The 16,566-nt window shown below is 40.8% G+C and overlaps 1 protein-coding gene across 4 annotated transcripts; it reads left to right on the top strand.

The window, feature by feature from the left end:
* The first annotated feature begins 2,657 nt into the window (after positions 1–2,657).
* dipk1b (divergent protein kinase domain 1B) lies at positions 2,658–16,546 on the top strand. 4 transcript variants are annotated; one of them, XM_018736820.2, is made up of 5 exons: positions 2,658–3,398; positions 8,685–8,819; positions 12,243–12,350; positions 12,492–12,668; positions 13,000–16,546. In XM_018736820.2, exons 1-5 carry the CDS (start codon positions 3,330–3,332, stop codon positions 13,810–13,812), a joined length of 1,302 nt encoding a protein of 433 aa, XP_018592336.1. In that variant the 5' UTR covers positions 2,658–3,329; the 3' UTR covers positions 13,813–16,546. The 4 variants fall into 4 exon arrangements, 3 of the variants coding, with proteins under 3 accessions (XP_018592336.1, XP_018592337.1, XP_018592335.1); XM_018736821.2 differs by lacking the exon at positions 2,658–3,398 and adding an exon at positions 6,142–7,846; XR_001965378.2 differs by lacking the exon at positions 2,658–3,398 and having other exon boundaries at positions 8,087–8,819; positions 13,000–13,942; positions 14,563–16,546.
* The last annotated feature ends 20 nt before the right edge of the window (positions 16,547–16,566 follow it).

The raw sequence follows: 16,566 nt of genomic DNA, 5'->3' as shown, positions 1-16,566 counted from the left end.
TACACAGTTGAGTAAAACATACATAACTTGCTATCTTAATGATTTACACACTAAGATATTATTCGCAAGCAGTTTAGGCTAAGTACCTTTTTCAATGTTTACTCCAAGTGTTCTTGTGTGTATTTTGTTTTTGATGCTAGAATCTGTAAAGGGTTAACAGGTTTGATTCCATTAAGAGAAATTGTCTGTTAATGTGACTATTATCTTATTCTTTATAAATATTTTTTTGAAGTAAATACACACCACCACTTCTATGCAAATCTTCTACTTGTCTGGTTGTGGGACTCAGTATGAAAAGCATAGCATTTGATGACAGCACACATAAATGCACAACTATACCCACTAACATTGCGTCATGTCAGAGAAAGAGCAGATGTGAAACAGCCCATTGGAGCCTGAAGGATTAGCAGCAGAGAGACACTGAGAGGCAAAGCCACATTCACCACAGCAGTTAAATCTCAGAACTGGATCCTATATTCTTCAGAGTTTCTCACCGTATGCCAGATCCATAAACACAGTGGTGGCAAACCAGTTCACTTCTATCCCTTCTCCTTTCTTGTAATTGGAAAGATAAGCCTTGTTTTCACATACCTAAACAACTCAACCATAATATCATTACAAAAAAGATACTAGCAGCTCTCTCGTCTTTATTCTGAGGGCATTATTATGATAAACAGAATGAAAAACTGTTTGTTCTTTCTCATTCTGTGTTTCTGAATTGTCCATATTGGATTCACACCTGATATACTACATTGCTCATGTAATATTGGATGTCTTGAGCAAAACAGGATGACAGCACACATATGTACACAAAGGAGACTCTCTAAATAATATATGGCACAGTTTTCCCAGTACTGAACACTGGTTGCAGCTAACCCTTGTGTGCACAGCAGCAAATCCTTTGCAAGATGAATGAGAGTCCAGAATTTGACAAATATTGTTTATTTTCAGTCAAATTTATTCTAACAGTTGTATATCCAGATCGGTGTTGCTGGTCATATGCGAATAAATAATTTACTTGTGTGGCGTGTCCTCAAAGACGCATGCGAAGTGAAAAATTTCTTCATAGCGACTTGCTTCTCCGATTGACTGCAGCACGGCTTTAAGGTGGACATGCATTATGGCTGGAGATCTCAGTCCAACCATGTCTGTAAACACAAACTGGAGTTCAAAGGCTCATTCCTCCATGTTTCTAGTCCACTGGAGTAAAACAAATGATCATACTGTTCCAGCCACTGGAGCAGCACAGTTAAAGACCTTCAGAAATATTTAGCCTCAGTTTGGGTAATTTCACAGTAATGTGGGTCAGAATTGTTCTTTGCCTTAAACCCCCCCCCCCCTTACATGTTTGGATTTGTAGGAGTTATATGGTCAAGGAATTACAAGGTAAAAAAATGTATATATGAGAATCTTAAGAACATTATATGCATTGGAAATTCCCCCCATTCTTATAGTGTACTCGAGGAGTGACCAGCAGGGTGTGATTTTGGTGTTTGTAGGTTCTTTCACTCTGAAATATGCCAAAAGAGGGGTAAATACCAACTGAATTTTGTTGATTAACACAATAATATGTTAATCAACATATTTGTTGAATATGTACGCCCTGTGTTGCCGGGTAGGTTCCGGTTCCCCGTGACCCCCGTATGGGACAAGCGGTTCTGAAAATGTGTGTGTGTGTGTGTTATATAACATCCTAATTCTAAACCATCTGACTGATAGAGAAGCTGAAGAAACATAATTTTGAAAGGTAAATTTAAGTTGCATTAAATTTCTGTCTCCCCCTTTTTCCTTATTTTCCCTAATGTTCTTTGCTTGTTAAATTTTTTCCCTCTTTCATACTTGCCAGAATTTCCTAGCCCCCCGGCACTGGCGACCAGATTAAGGTGCTGCTTCTAAATCACACAAACTGTCAGACTGACATGGTTGTGTCACATTACTTATGCGCTCCAGGCCAGCCATGTGTGGAAGGTCTGGCTTTGTCTTTTGTCTGGAGGACATCCCAGATCACACTGGAGCCCACAGCACTGGCCTTCAAGCCTTCCTGTTACTGAACAGGGCAGGTGGGTCAGAGGGTGGATCGACTGGCCAGGAGATGAACCCCGAGAACACGGAGTGGAAATTGAAACTATTGGACCTGGAAAGCAGAACAGCCATTATTTTTGCACCTTATGGATTTTTTTTACGCCTCATTCTAATTAAATATTGAAAGAAAACAAATTAATAACAACTACAGTTTGATACATTTGTCACAGTCAGGAGCAACTAATCAATAAATTCCCAGAACCAAGAGGAACACAATCAAAGGAAGTTCAGTGACCAATTGGTATCTTCCTTATATCCTCCACAAACATAGATGACTTTAGAATGGGGATGTTTATGGATATTTATAATGTAACAAAATGCTAACTAGATTACAGGACTGCAGCAAAAGTCGTTAAAAAAAAGAGTTCAAGTGACGTGGAAAAATAATCATCCTTTAAATGAAGTACTCGCTGAAGTGCCCGTAGAGATGACACACCGTACATATTGACTGCGCCTTCAATCATGTTAAGTGAAGGCGCACGAAGTCTTTCCTACACGAGCGCAAATTTATGTCGGCAGGCCAAAATGAACCCTTTCTTTAAACGCCGCTTCCCCTTTAATTGGGGCTTATCCGTTTCTCCGAAGCACAGCAGTTGCATTACTGGGCTTGTGCGGTGTCGGTCTTGGTTGTAGCTGCTACCTGTATTTATTTAATAATAAAAAAAGACGGCGCGTGCGTATGGAAAGTGATGGGTATCGTTAAAGCTTCTCGGAGAGCAACAAAAAAAGGACCACCGGCGCTGACTACCGTTCGGGCATGATGATTGAATCGTTGCAGCCCTCCGTCGTCGAATAATTAGGAGTGTTGTCATCCTAGTGTTTGCTCCCGGCTAAGCCTAATGTAACTAGAGTACATTTTCAGTGTTATTGTTGTTATTTTTTACGGCGCATTTCGGCGCTTGCTGGGGAAGTACGAAGCGCTGCGCGTTCTTTCCGCAGCAGAGGTTTTGAAAATTCGGGCAGCCGGCTTGACCCGCGGAGGGAGAGACTCGTTCGTTGAGTGCTCGTTGGCTTTTTGCGATCAGTGTCCTTATATATGTTTTGTTATTTTGTTTTACGCGAAATTTTTCACTGCTAACGCACGCCCCCGGACGTAGCTACTAGGTCGGACGTACTGAGGAAACCCCCGCGTCCCGTTGAGATGCTCCGCGAGCGCAACGGCGCGTGGACGCGCGGCTCGCGAGGACCGAAGGTGCGCTGATGTCAGTCATTTGCGTTTGCGCGCGCGCGTCCTGCACTCCGCACCTATGAGGATGACCAGCTTACGACGACTTGTGCATTTGGTACTTTTCTGCCCTTTGTCCAAAGGGGTACAGGTAAAAAAATAAATAAATAAATAAAATATATAATATATGTACAGTTTTTGTCTGGACAGCCTCCTAAATGGTTTATTATTATTATTATTATTATTATTATTATTATTAAGACGACTCATTTGTCCAAGTCGACTTGCAGATAATGAACTTTACAGTAATTTACCATAGATCAGGGTACACTTACTGCATCAATGCAGGGTAAGTGTATCCATCAAGGGTAGTACAGCAGGATTGGAATTTCAACAAGGAACCTTTAAATTACAAGACTAGAACACTAATCATTAGGTCAGCATGCATACTTAAATAATTCAGACATACACATGTCATATGTATTTTGCATGCATAAGTCAGTTATTTAAAAACGTTGGTCCCCTACTTACAAACATAACTGGGACCAAGAGTTTGCTTGCTCCTCATAGTTTGTCAGTCAGATGAAATAGAGCAGGTGAGGGTATTGTTGTCAGTTTTATGTGCAGCTACTCATGTAATGTGCACCAGCAGAAATGGCAGTACTGGATAAATTGATTGTGCTTCTGAAATATTGTGTGTCTATCTGTTGTGAAACGCACTCCTTTACCCTTGAGTTTTATGTCACGTTGGAGAAAGGCATTTGCTAAATGAACAAAATGTAAATGTCAGCATCCTCGACATCCTTGCAGGCTGGGAGGCAAGAGCGGGATTTTTCAGGCGGCAGCAGTGATGTTGAAATTTGAAAAATTTTGTTTTGTTGAAATGTTTGATTCAAAAAAACCAGTACACTTCTCACTTCCTTGTGTTTTATGTTTTCTGTGGACCACCTGAAAAAGAAACTCAGTGAGATGAAACTTTATTATTGCTGGAATATCATTAATGAAAAATTATCTCTAACCCTGAAAAGTGGCTTAAGTGCTTAGTGGAAACTCCAACTAGGATTGCAGGCATTTAGTAACCAACAACTCGAGTGAGGAGTGACAACAGAAGGTTATAGTGAAGCATTGTGTAATCTGCCTTATGTATTTTTTTAAAAATGTGTTTAAATAACTGGTTGTTGTGTTTAGTCACAGTGTAGTTCTTACAAAGAAATCTGATGATTTCACTAGTCTTTCCATAGCAGTTTTCTTCAGCAACCAGCAGCCTGGGTGGACATTTCATTAATAGTTAATAGTAATTGTTGCTGAGAAGTTTGTAATCTCACAACCAGTGTGATTAATGTAACCAGTAATGCATTGTTCATTAAGTATAGCTCTTATACAGGATACATGTATATTTGCTGTCTGTATCAAGTGTTGTAACTTATTGGTTTACAGGATCCATGAATCTGTGAACATAACAAAGGAAGACAAAATTTCCATTTGCACACACAGTAAAGATTTATAAGATGGAGATACTGTTAAAATTTTGTAGGTCAGCTGACACTTCTTGCCAAAGTAACCTTCATTTTACAAATTTAGATATCAGTTTCAGGCTAAGCATATTTTCCAATGGTACAAAAGCAGGGCAACCTTTTGAAGAAGCAGAAATGTTACTTTTTAATGAAGAGCATTACGTTGACGTCATCCGATACGTGAAATGAGTATCAGTAGGTAATGATCAAATTCTTCTCATTTATAAAGAACCTTTATGAAGCATTAACTCTTATTTCCACTCCAAGAGAGCTAACCTTATACGTGAAATATTTGATTGGTTAAAGAATCAATTTACATGTTTAACCTTTCATTTCAGTTTGCTTTCCTTTAAACTGAACAAATCTGATATTTGGGAGAAACCCTTTCAAACCCTATTTTCCAGCAGTATGTTTGTCTGTTTCAGTTGTAGTTTAAATATTAAGCAGCCTACAGTTATTTTACCCATTTATAGAGCAGGATAACTGTTTTGCTGGAGCAGTCTGGGGTAGGTACCTTTCTGGAGAATATGACATCAAGGGGTGGGATTCGATCCTGTAACCTCAAGAGTCCAAATGCAGCCACTCCAACCATTATGCCACCTGCTGGCCCTTTCCTGCTATGGTCACTTGTTGTACTCATGCAGTGACATTCAGGGGCACTCAGCAGCCTTTTCCCAATTACCTGCTTTTGTCTGATTCGGAGACTCCGAGATACATGATACTAACCCGAGGAGGTATGTTTACTGTTACCCTTGTGGGTAAAATACATTTCCAGAAAGTGCTGTAAATTCACGTCATTATTAACTATGATTTCATGCATACATATTTTGCAGTTGAGTTTGATGCACATTACACATGGCTGGCAAATCTTTTATTTTGCATTCAAGTAAAATCAGCCTGAACTTAATTTTGCCAAGGTTGTGCATGTACTGATGATTTTTCTATAGCTACAGTAAGAAGAGCTGCTCTAACTGGCTTGTAATTAATAGATGATTAAGTGTTTGATAGTCCAAGTAAGTGAACTTGACTACAATGTTGGTGTACCGTCTCCTGTTTTGCACGAGAGTTTAAATGCTGTTAAACATTCTCTTAGCATTATTCTAAAAAAAAAAAAAATCGTATTATTGTAATTCTTAGGGGGTGCGGTGGCGCAGTGGGTTGGACCGCAGTCCTGCTCTCCGGTGGGTCTGGGGTTCAAGTCCTGCTTGGGGTGCCTTGCGGCGGACTGGCGTCCCGTCCTGGGTGTGTCCCCTTCCCCCTCCGGCCTTACGCCCTGTGTTGCCGGGTAGGCTCCGGTTCCCCGTGACCCCGTAAGGGACAAGCGGTTCCGAAAATGTGTGTGTGTGTGTGTGTGTAATTCTTCTCAAAAATCAGGTATGAGGCTACATTCCTATAGGGAAGAGCCTTTTTGCCACATTTGTAAAATTGCATAATTATTGTTTGAAATGGAAGTGGACTGTCGCTGTGCTTGCGGTTGGAATCGGTAGTTATGGTCAGCATGTGTTACTAACAGGTTCTTGGCTGTGGGTTTGAATCTAGCTCAGTCTGTGTGGAGTTTGCATGTAATAAAAATAGAGGTAGAAGCAGTATAACACTTTGCCTTTGAGCTCACTGTTCCATTTTTGAATCTTTTTGGCTAAATTCTCCAAGGGGATAACTAACTCATTGAATGATGTGTTGGAGTGTTTCCCTGATGGTCTTTACCCCAGAGGAGTGTCAGTCCTGCATGCATAAAGTAATGACTGGTCATAAGACATCTTAACCTTCAACAAAGTCAAGTAACAAAACCTATTCATCTTTTGTACTTGTGGTGGAGGTTCAAATTCACCCTCTTAGTATTTTTCATTAATTTCACTCTCAGATTGGAATGGAAGGGAGAGTGCGTGAAGTGGTCTGAACAGACATTTTGGAATGTGTGAAATTGGATTTGTCTAATAGAAGCAGCTATAATTTCAAATGCTGGCCGTATGAGAAGAGCACAATGGCACCCCTTCCCTTTGAACTACTGCTGATGTTGATTTTTCTGTCAGATCGGGATTTGGTTTAGTTTATTTTGAATATGAGTAGTTGTTGTCTGCCTCTTGTGTTCTGCATGTGTCTAGGATTAATTGGTTTATCTGTCACCATATCACTACCCTGGCTGGTTAAAGTGGCCGAATTCACTTTGTCCAAACTTAATTATGAGGCAGACCGAGAGGCCGTGATTAGATTTTCTTCGGGATCGCGTAGCACTGCGCCGGCCTGGGGGCATCTCTCAGAAGGATATTGGTGCGCTAGAAAATGAATTGCTTGTAACAGAGGAACTATTTGTTATGTTGACTTGAAGCCTGGTTGATTTAATAGCTTCCCTGGTGGGAATTGGGTCTGGTTTCCCAGATAACTGGAATCTGAAAATGGGTCACATCTTTCAGGTGCTGGAGTCCATCAACACTGCGAGCTGGGTGTTATTACGTTATTTAATTTGTTCACGGATGGTCATTTTTGCAGCAACTCACACATCTCTACTTTTATACTGTATGCTGCATTTAAGCATTTTCTTCAAGGTACCACTGCAGCTCCCCCACGTTGTGCTTGCAATTTCAAAGCGAAACTTTCCAGAAGTCTTTCTTGCACCAAGCAGAAAATGATCAGAATTAGGTTTGTTGGGGAAATAAACAACCTGCTACCATTTCTCTTGCACGTTGCTGGACATGCAAGATAAAGCCAAGGTAAATAACAGTAAGGTGCGACCTTGCGACAATATTTTATAGATGTTAAACAGTTAATGACTCATTTATGTTGACAGTGCAGTGTTTCCATGTTTCTTGAAATCGATCCCTCGGAGAAAGTAGGCTGCGCAGGATGATGATCCAAAGGATACATCTAGTTCTCTGAGGAGGGTGGGGGAGTTTTTTGCAGTTTACAACTGAATTGGTTAACTTAATATTCCTGGGGGCAGCAGGTGGCATAGTGCTTAAAGCCATCCTCTGAATGGAATCCTTATTCTTCCTCTAGCTCCCTTGAGCAAGGTACTCAACACTGAACTGCTCCAATAAAGATGTACCAGCTGTGTAAATTGGTGAAACATTTTCACTAGCTGAACACAGTAAGTTGCTTGGTGGGGGGGGGGGGCATCTGCTAAATGGATAAATAATTTTTGTTCAATTACTCATGCATTGTTCTAAGTTACTTGACTTATAATTTTAAACCTGACAGTATATTTAGCATATAATTTAACCTGTATGAATTGTAGGCCAGAATAGAAAAACTAGGAACCTGTTCAAATCGCTTCTGAGCTGCTTTATGCTTTTTTTTTTTTTTTTTTTTTTCCCCCCCCCTTTCTTTTCCTTGAGGTTACCATTTACATGTGTTGTTCCTTGGGGGACTGAACTAAATATACATTGTTTTGGATGTGACTTTTGAACTCCCCCTCTAGAGGATTTGTTTAAAATTTATTATTTTGACTTCTGAAAACTGCTTAGGGGGGAAACAACACCCCGCATTATGAATGTATATAAAGCAGGGGAGGAAGAGCCGTCAGTGGTTTCAAGTTTGGATGGAGGGGATTATCTCTTTTTAATGAGTATTTATTGTGCATATGTCCTTGGTTCCTTGCTTATTAAAAAAATATTGTTTTTGATCCTCTGAGTTGGAAATCACGTCCTGGTGTCCCATATTTTACCAAAGGTCGGATTAAAATATGTAGCCTTTGGGTAAAGATGGTTTGTGTTGCGAAGAGGGTAAACTAGGTTGAAAAAGGTTTTCAGTTTATTACCCATTTTATTTATGAAGCATTTAAAATAAAACTTAGAAAGAGCGCACCATTATTTCTCAAGAATAGATAGTATGTGCTTATGCATGTTGATCCCTTGTCCCACAACACTCTGGTTATAATCTGTCTCTGCTTGAACCCTGGCTTCCTTCTCTCACCTTGTACCTTACAGGGTCGCCTCCCAGCCATTAAAGTGAAGTACCTCTTTTTGGCATGGCTTGGTGTTCTGGTGGGGAGCTGGGTCATCTACATGCACTACTCCTCCTACTCGGAGCTCTGCCGCGGTCACGTGTGTCAGATGGTCATTGTAAGTAACCCTCATTTTTCACTGTGGTCCCCCAAACTGTCACATAGCGCTGTGACCTTTAAAGTGAGTTCCTTATTATGCAACATGTAGCTTTCATTGCTGCTTAGAGGACAGAAATGAAATACATAAATAGTAGGTTTAGACTTTTTCATGATTATTAGAAGATTGTTCAGTCACAGAAGTCAAGGGAAACTGCAGAATTCCTTTCTATGTTCAAGAAGGGTCTCAAAAGGCATCTGTCTGGACCCACTTCTCTCTGGATCTCCTAACTGCATTAGAAACTTGAATTACACCTTGTCACAATCCTCTCTGTATTTCCTATCAATTCTGTATGCAGCTGCTTGTCAAGTGTGTGACCACTAAAATGGTGGCATCGAACACACTGACTTTGCATCTGTAGCTTTTTGTCTGATGATGAAATGCACTTTTGTTTACTCTCGGGTATATGTCATGTTTTAGAGAAAAACATTAACTGTAAAGGTAAAGCTCTAATGTCTTACCGTCTTCCAACATGCTTCTTAATTTTACATTTCAGTTTTACATTCATGTATGTGGCAGATGCTGTTTTTTCCCAAGCAACATATAACCCAAGGTAAAAAAAAAAAAAAAAAAAAAAAGTTCATTCAACAATAGGTAAAGAGCTTCCAAGATGTACAGTATTCAAAGTTCATCTGCTTGTCTGAGACTATTTTTGCTGATAAGCATTCCTTCTGTACCAGCTTATAGAAATGAGAATCAAACAGCAAATACATAGATAATCCTAGCAGATGGTGATGGACTCGTTTACAAAATTGTCATCAGATTAGGAGGTACATGAGTCTGAGAGATGTTTTCTCATCTTGCTTGAAGGTTACAAGGGATTCAGCAGTAGTGAGAGACAGATTTTGTTCTGATAGACTTTCAATTCTGTATTTGATCTGAGTGTAGTAAGCAAATGGCTGGAGGTGAAGGAGCATTACTGCTCTTGTTGGGGTGTAGGGATTGATCAGTTGATATTAATATAATCTATAACTAGTTACACATTACTTTTTGATATGTTAGTACTGGTGATCTAGCGAGTACTGGAACACTTTAAAGTAAATCAAGAAAGTACTAGAAAACTTCAATCACTTAGCTTTACATTTATTCATTGAACAGGAGCTTTTCTCTAAAGAGACTTGCAAAGAGTACTACGTAGTATTTAGATGACACCTTTTTCCCTTAAGGTGACTTACTGCCCTAGATACACTGCAGTACACCACTTACAGCCAATCAGTCATCTATACACCAGAGCAACTCTCTCTCACACACACATTATGGGCAATTTCAAGTCACTAGTTCACTTGGAACATGTCTTTGAATGGTGGGAAGAAACCAGAGCACCCAGAGGAAACCCACATGAACACAGGGAGAATATGCAAACTGCAGACAGACTGAGCTGGGATTGAACTCAGGTCCTCTTGCGCTGTCCGAATACTGTGATAAAGCAACGATACTTGCTGTGCCATCGTGCCGCCCCAGGTTTTCTCAAGACGCCAGTTTTCTTGAAATTTTTTTAAAATGAACATCATATCAGTACTTGTCTGGGTATTTTTGCAGATAAATCTGTTGTCACGTGTATGGTGGGTTTCTGTTTTTCTATTTTTGAAATTAAATGAAATGTTCTTGTTTAGACATTCAGCCATTGAATGTCAGGTGAGAGGGCCTTGGTGTTGGCTTCCTGTCGACTACAGCTGATGTAACTGCTGGTATGTGAGGCTGCAAAGAGGCCGTTATTACAGACAGGCTGTGCACCCCACTGCTTCTGCATTAGAGATTTAGAACAGTCTAGCCCTTGCCAGGCTACAGCTCACGTTTCCCCAGATTTAATAATAATATTTGGCGGAGGACGAAAGTAGCTCTTGAAGCTGCAGTTCTGGGACCCTTTTCCTGGTTACAGCGGGGAAGACGGCTGTAACTCTTGACTAGGCCTCCAGCCACGGCAGTGTTTGTCAGCTGGGAGCAAAATCCTCACAGGGTGGTTATTTTTGTCACTTTACAGCAAGGCATCTGTGTGAAGTGCTTTGGATGCGCTCACACTATGCACTCGAACAACAAATGGATGTGTAAATTGACAGCTCCAGTTACTGGGTCACATTACAAACTATACAGATGCAATTGTGTTTTCCTGGCCCTGTGGGTAAGGTTGCAAACCTGTGTTTCCTGCTGTAATATTTCTGGTACAACCCAGTGTGAGATTTCAGTTATGTGAAGAATGATACAACAATCATTTGTAATGAAAATGGATCGATCTTATTCATTATATGTTTTGTATACTAAATGGTTTCTGTTGTTGTTGTTGAGTTCCTTATCAGGCTTAGCTAAGATTTTGATTTACGTGTTACACATTTCTATAACTGTATTGCTTGTTTGGAAAGGTTAATACGTACGCACGTTTTATTAATATCTGAACAAGTGAATTAAAATATTTAACATGTCAGTAGCCCAGAAGTCCCACACAGGTTAGTAAAACTATTCTCTAAGTGAAATACATTCACCTCTTGGCTTTTTTAGTTGGATGCAAATGTTACGTATATTTGCTGCAGTGCGTTCTTAGAAAATTGACACCGCTACACTCGCAGGTGATGGTGTAGCGCTCGGGGCCGTCACCTTAGAATTACACGAGCTAGATTCGAATCCACAGTCCCTCTGTAGTATCCTTGAGCAAGGTACTTACCCTGAACTGCTCCAGGAAAAATTACCCAGCCGTCTTAAGAGCGCATCCCATATTTTTGTCCGCAGAAGGTGAACGTGGATCACTGCCAATACCTCAAATCCCAAAACAAGCGTACGCTCATCCTAAAACGCACAGAGGAAGGACGACAGGAATGATGGCGAGAGAACAGAGCCAGAGGAGAAGTCAGGAGCTCATCTGAAATGATGGTTAACCAAAGATCTCTGCAGAAAACCTGTTCCCTCTGGACTGGTTGCCAGTTTAGACTGATCTTTATTTATTTATTTTTTTTTAATCAAACAGCCTGATATTTCGCAGTACTGATTGTGCACCTGGCCCCCTGGTGGTGTGTGAGAAATATTTTGACAGTGGAAGCCATTTTTTGTTCTTGAATGTATGTATAAAATATAGAATGTGACAAGTGTAACGTCTGAAAGAGAATATGTACAAGGAGAGCACCAGCAGTATCCAGATACTTTGTGTATTAGAAAAAGGACACCCCATAACATTTATATGCTGTGGTTTTGCTCTGTTCTGGTTACTGTATTCTATTAATTATGGGTTGACTGAGGGAGATTTGTTGGCCCTCGGCTCCGGATCATCACGGTGTTGCAGCCATCTTTATCCCGCACTCACCGATGTTTAGAACTAACAGGATGCAGTTAATAATGATTGCTCAAAATACGGCCGGTTGTGTTGTCGCTGGCTTCACACCTTCCCTCCTCCGCCAGTGTGATCACTACAAGAGGGGCATTATTTCTGGATCATCCTGCAAGTCCCTGTGTGAGGAGAGCACATTGAAGCTGCAGCGATGTTTGTCTTCCTCACCCACTCATCAGGTATGTAGTAGAAGCACTTGTGTGTATTGCAGAAGACATCTACCAAGCACACACTATGCAAGCTGAGAAGTGAAAATAAAAGCTAAAATAAGGATTTACAACATGTCCCAGTGTCAAGTTCTGGAACCGCTTATCTTGCAGGTTTACAGTGGCGTTTGGAAGGAGAAGTCAGTGATTATAAAATGTGGCATTGAGGACAACTCAAGGGGTGATGGGAGTCCAGACTCCCTGGTTCGACAAGAGATGACCCTCTTTGACAAACCAACCCGGGGCACCTCCATGGATGAGTTCCGGCAAATGCTGCACAATTTCCTTAAGGTTCTATTTCATTAAGAATTTAAAAAAAAAAAAAATCGCACGCAACTTCTCCTGTATTGATTGTAGTAGTATTTTCAGTTTGATGGATGAGCTTCCAGACTGAAGTTTTGCTCCGTGGTTACACAAGGGGGTATTAGGGGAAGTGAATATAGCACTTGTATCGCTGCAGTGCCAAGTGTTCCTTTCGTACACAACGTAGTAGGTAAAGTAACTTGCATGATTATAGCTTTCAGAGACAAGTCAGTCATTTAGTGTTTAAGGGATTCATTCAAATTCATCTCGGAAGTATGTATCTATTTCACAAAGAATGTTTTTGTCTCATACCCTGCAGGCAAACTTGGGGGAGCACCCCTCTCTGGGAGCCCTAGTAGGGCTTGTCATTAACCTGGCTGATGTGAACAAAGATGGGAAGGTCTCTCTGGCTGAGGCAAAGTCTGTGTGGGCATTGCTCCAGGTCAATGAATTCCTCCTTATGATGGCACTGCAGGAGAAGGAGCACACCCCAAAGCTACTTGGCTTCTGTGGGGACCTCTATGTAACAGAGCTTGTGGGCCACAGCGCCCTCTACAGGCTGGAGGTTCCCAGCTACCTACAGCCCCTCGTCCCCATAGCCCTAAGCACTACTCTGAACCAGTGGCTGGCCCCGGCCTGGCCCCGTCGCGCTCGCATCACAATCGGGCTGCTGGAGTTCGTGGAAGAGATTTTTCACGGATCCTACGGCAGTTTCCTCATGTGTGACGCTAGCCCTCGGCACGTGGGCTACAATGGAAAGTACGACTGCAAAATGGCTGATCTGCGCAGCGTGGCGTCTGAGACTGCGGTACGCAGCTATCTGAAAGGCCGCCAGTGCGAGACCAACAGCGACTGCACCTATGGCAAAGACTGCACTGCCACCTGCGACAAATTGGTGAAACAGTGCAATACAGAGGTAGTGCAGCCCAATCTAGCCAAGGTGTGCCGGCTACTCCAGGACTACCTCCTCTTTGGTTCTCCACCAGACCTGCGTGTGGATTTGGAAAAACAGCTGCGCACCTGTGTAACCCTCAGTGGCCTTGCCAGCCAGATAGAGGTCCATCATTCCCTTGTTCTTAACAACCTCAAGACCCTACTGTGGAAAAAGATCTCCAACACCAAATATTCCTGAAGATGCTCAAAGAGCTGAGGGACAATTCTGATGATTCAGATGATTGAGCTCCTTTTTCTCTGAAGGTACTTTTTGTATCACTGGAAAACACACAAAACTCTTCTGAATCAATGAACCAGGAATTAAAACGGTTAGTTGGGGGCATTGTTAAACCTTTACCCTAAATTAAATTTATACCAAAATTGAACGACTGTTAAATTTCCAACCTTTAATATTTATTGTTCAGGTCCTTTGAGTTATAGAGAACATATAATACACAGAGTCCCCTCTAAGTTCTCCTGCTCTAGTCAGTAGGTGTCTGTAGGTTGTGTGCATTCAGTTGTTGTGATGTCTGCGTGGCCATAAGATTGTTGGTTCTCCTTGGGATACAGCAGACTTCTGTTATTAAAAGCACTGATGGGTAAGCTTTGGGGGGGGGGGAATGCTGCATCACTAATACTGGTAACCTGGTGAAATGGTTGGAAAAGGAGAAGAATAAATGTGAATGGTCAGTTTTGCATTCTGGGTTCTGTCTTTAGACTGCTGTAGATAAACCCAGAACTTTCACTGGACCAGCTAGTCTAGTATGTTAGAAATAATTACCCAAAGCATGAATCTTTTTAGAGACTAAAAGAAGTTTTGCATAAAGTCTGTTGGCATTCCTTTAATGCTGAGAGTTTTGCCTTTCTACTCAGCCCTAAACCTATAGGACACTGGTGCCTCATATTACAGATGTTTGAAATTGCAAACATTTTACACTTTATTTTTCAGGAATATTTAATCGTGGTGGTCCAGAGCCTGTACTGGCAACCTGTTAGAAGGTGAAGGAGGGCACTTGCACATTCTACAGGCAAGTGAGTCACCAGTTCACCTAAAACACTGCTTTGGACTGTAGGAGGAAACCCACACCGGTTCAAAACCATATCTGAATACACAGCCAAGGAGCTGTGAGGCACAAGTGCTACTCTTTCCACTTTCCAAACCATGTAGAGAGGCCAGTATAGAGTATATGTTGATAATTTACTTATTGTAGGTACAAACCCAATAATGCATGTGATTTGTTTATGGAAATAAGTTTCATCCTGTACAAGCTTTAAGCCACTGTTAGTGCCCCCCCCCCCCAACTGTTCTGAGCCATAAAATATTGTGTATTGTACATGTCACTCAGGGCAAAATTCCTTGGGCATTATGGTTATGTTTAAAAATTACTAACAGCATTTGCTGCATGGAAGAATAACCCTTTTGTTAATGTAGGCTTGATAGGTCAACTTACCAGTTTAAGTACATTTTGAGTTGTAGACAGTCCATGTGTTAGGTCTACAGTATAACCATTAAAAATCTGGCATAACAGTTGAATTTGTTAGAAACAGCTGATACCCCATGCAGGTAAACTATTAAAGATGAAATGTACTTTGCGTAGTTATGCATGGCTATGATGTAGCACATTGGCTGTGTTTTATATAAGACAATCAGGCAAGTTTTTTTCCCTCCCCTGTCAAATTCTAATGAGCAATGCAAGCAGTGCTTTTTGGTTAAAACTAGTCAGGTACCCACTGTAAGCAAAGGATGTAATATTTGTTTTTCTTAGTTTGTTCTCGCCAAATTCTAGTCACAAATGCACAGCCTACCTAGAAGATGGCATAAGGATCTCAGAATGGGCTTAATTTAATCCATTACTAGCTGTCTGAACATGCAAGAGATGATTTATGGAAGGAGGACTAATACTACTAGTCTTTAGGGTAAAGGGTTTGTGCTCCCCAGTCAGCCTCAAAAGTCAGTTCACCTATTTAAGTAACAATATAGTGCTTCAAGTTAGTCAGAAAAATTACATTTCAGTGACCAGAACTATACACCCTTGGTTTTAAGGGGTGCATCTTTAACCTTTTCATATTGCACAGTTGATCTCTTTGTAAAAACAGGCATCTTATCTATTGCTACAGCAAGTCTTAAGTCTGAATTCAAAGTAACTCAAATTTAGTGGAGAGAGTTTGCTATCTCCTGTGCACATTATACAGATTATTCAGATGAATCTAGGTCTTGCACCAGTTGGTCAGAATGCATAACTGCTTAAATGTAAAGCGAGTATGAAATGAAGGTCTGGAAACAGATTACTTGAACCTTTTATTAGAACATTCACATTACAATATTTCAAACAAATTAAGCTACTTTTAAATTTTGAAACTGATCCCAGTTTCTTCTTTCACATTAACCTGTTCTCACCTGAACGAGCTGGTTGGCAGGTTGCCACATCCTAAATGTCTCACGTCAAGTCAGCTGGCTGTAATTCTGGCTAGTGAGTCAAAGTACCTTCTTGTCCATGGATCTAATAAAAAGTATTAAACATTATCCACAAGGATCTTGATTGTTCCATTTCTAATTGTCAATCTCTACAGCATTCACAACTCAATGTTTTCCTTACATTGGTTTGTACATCCAGCATTTATTTCAAATGGAGCAGTGTACAACTCATATTTTGGGTCTTAGAGTTACAGGGTATGTTTATGGGAAACATTACCAATACCAATTTGCCAGAAAGACTATAGGAAGTTGTTTTTGAACTCATAGGTGACAATCCTTCTTAGGATCTTACAGCAGAAACCCAAATGACTATTAAATACTGAAGGCATAATATGACTAAATGAGTTTTCCATGAAAACTTCACACTTCATTGTACAGGTTTTGGGACTGGCTTCCTACTTATTTTACTTGATGATAGTACTATTAAATTAAAAGTAATCAGAATTACAGGTGAACAGCTGCCCTGGTTGTACATTA

Source organism: Scleropages formosus, chromosome 6, assembly GCF_900964775.1.
Source record: "Scleropages formosus chromosome 6, fSclFor1.1, whole genome shotgun sequence".
Lineage (NCBI taxonomy): Eukaryota > Metazoa > Chordata > Actinopteri > Osteoglossiformes > Osteoglossidae > Scleropages > Scleropages formosus.
The sequence above is the reverse complement of the archived record's forward strand: the minus strand, read 5'-3'. Positions and strand labels throughout refer to the sequence as shown.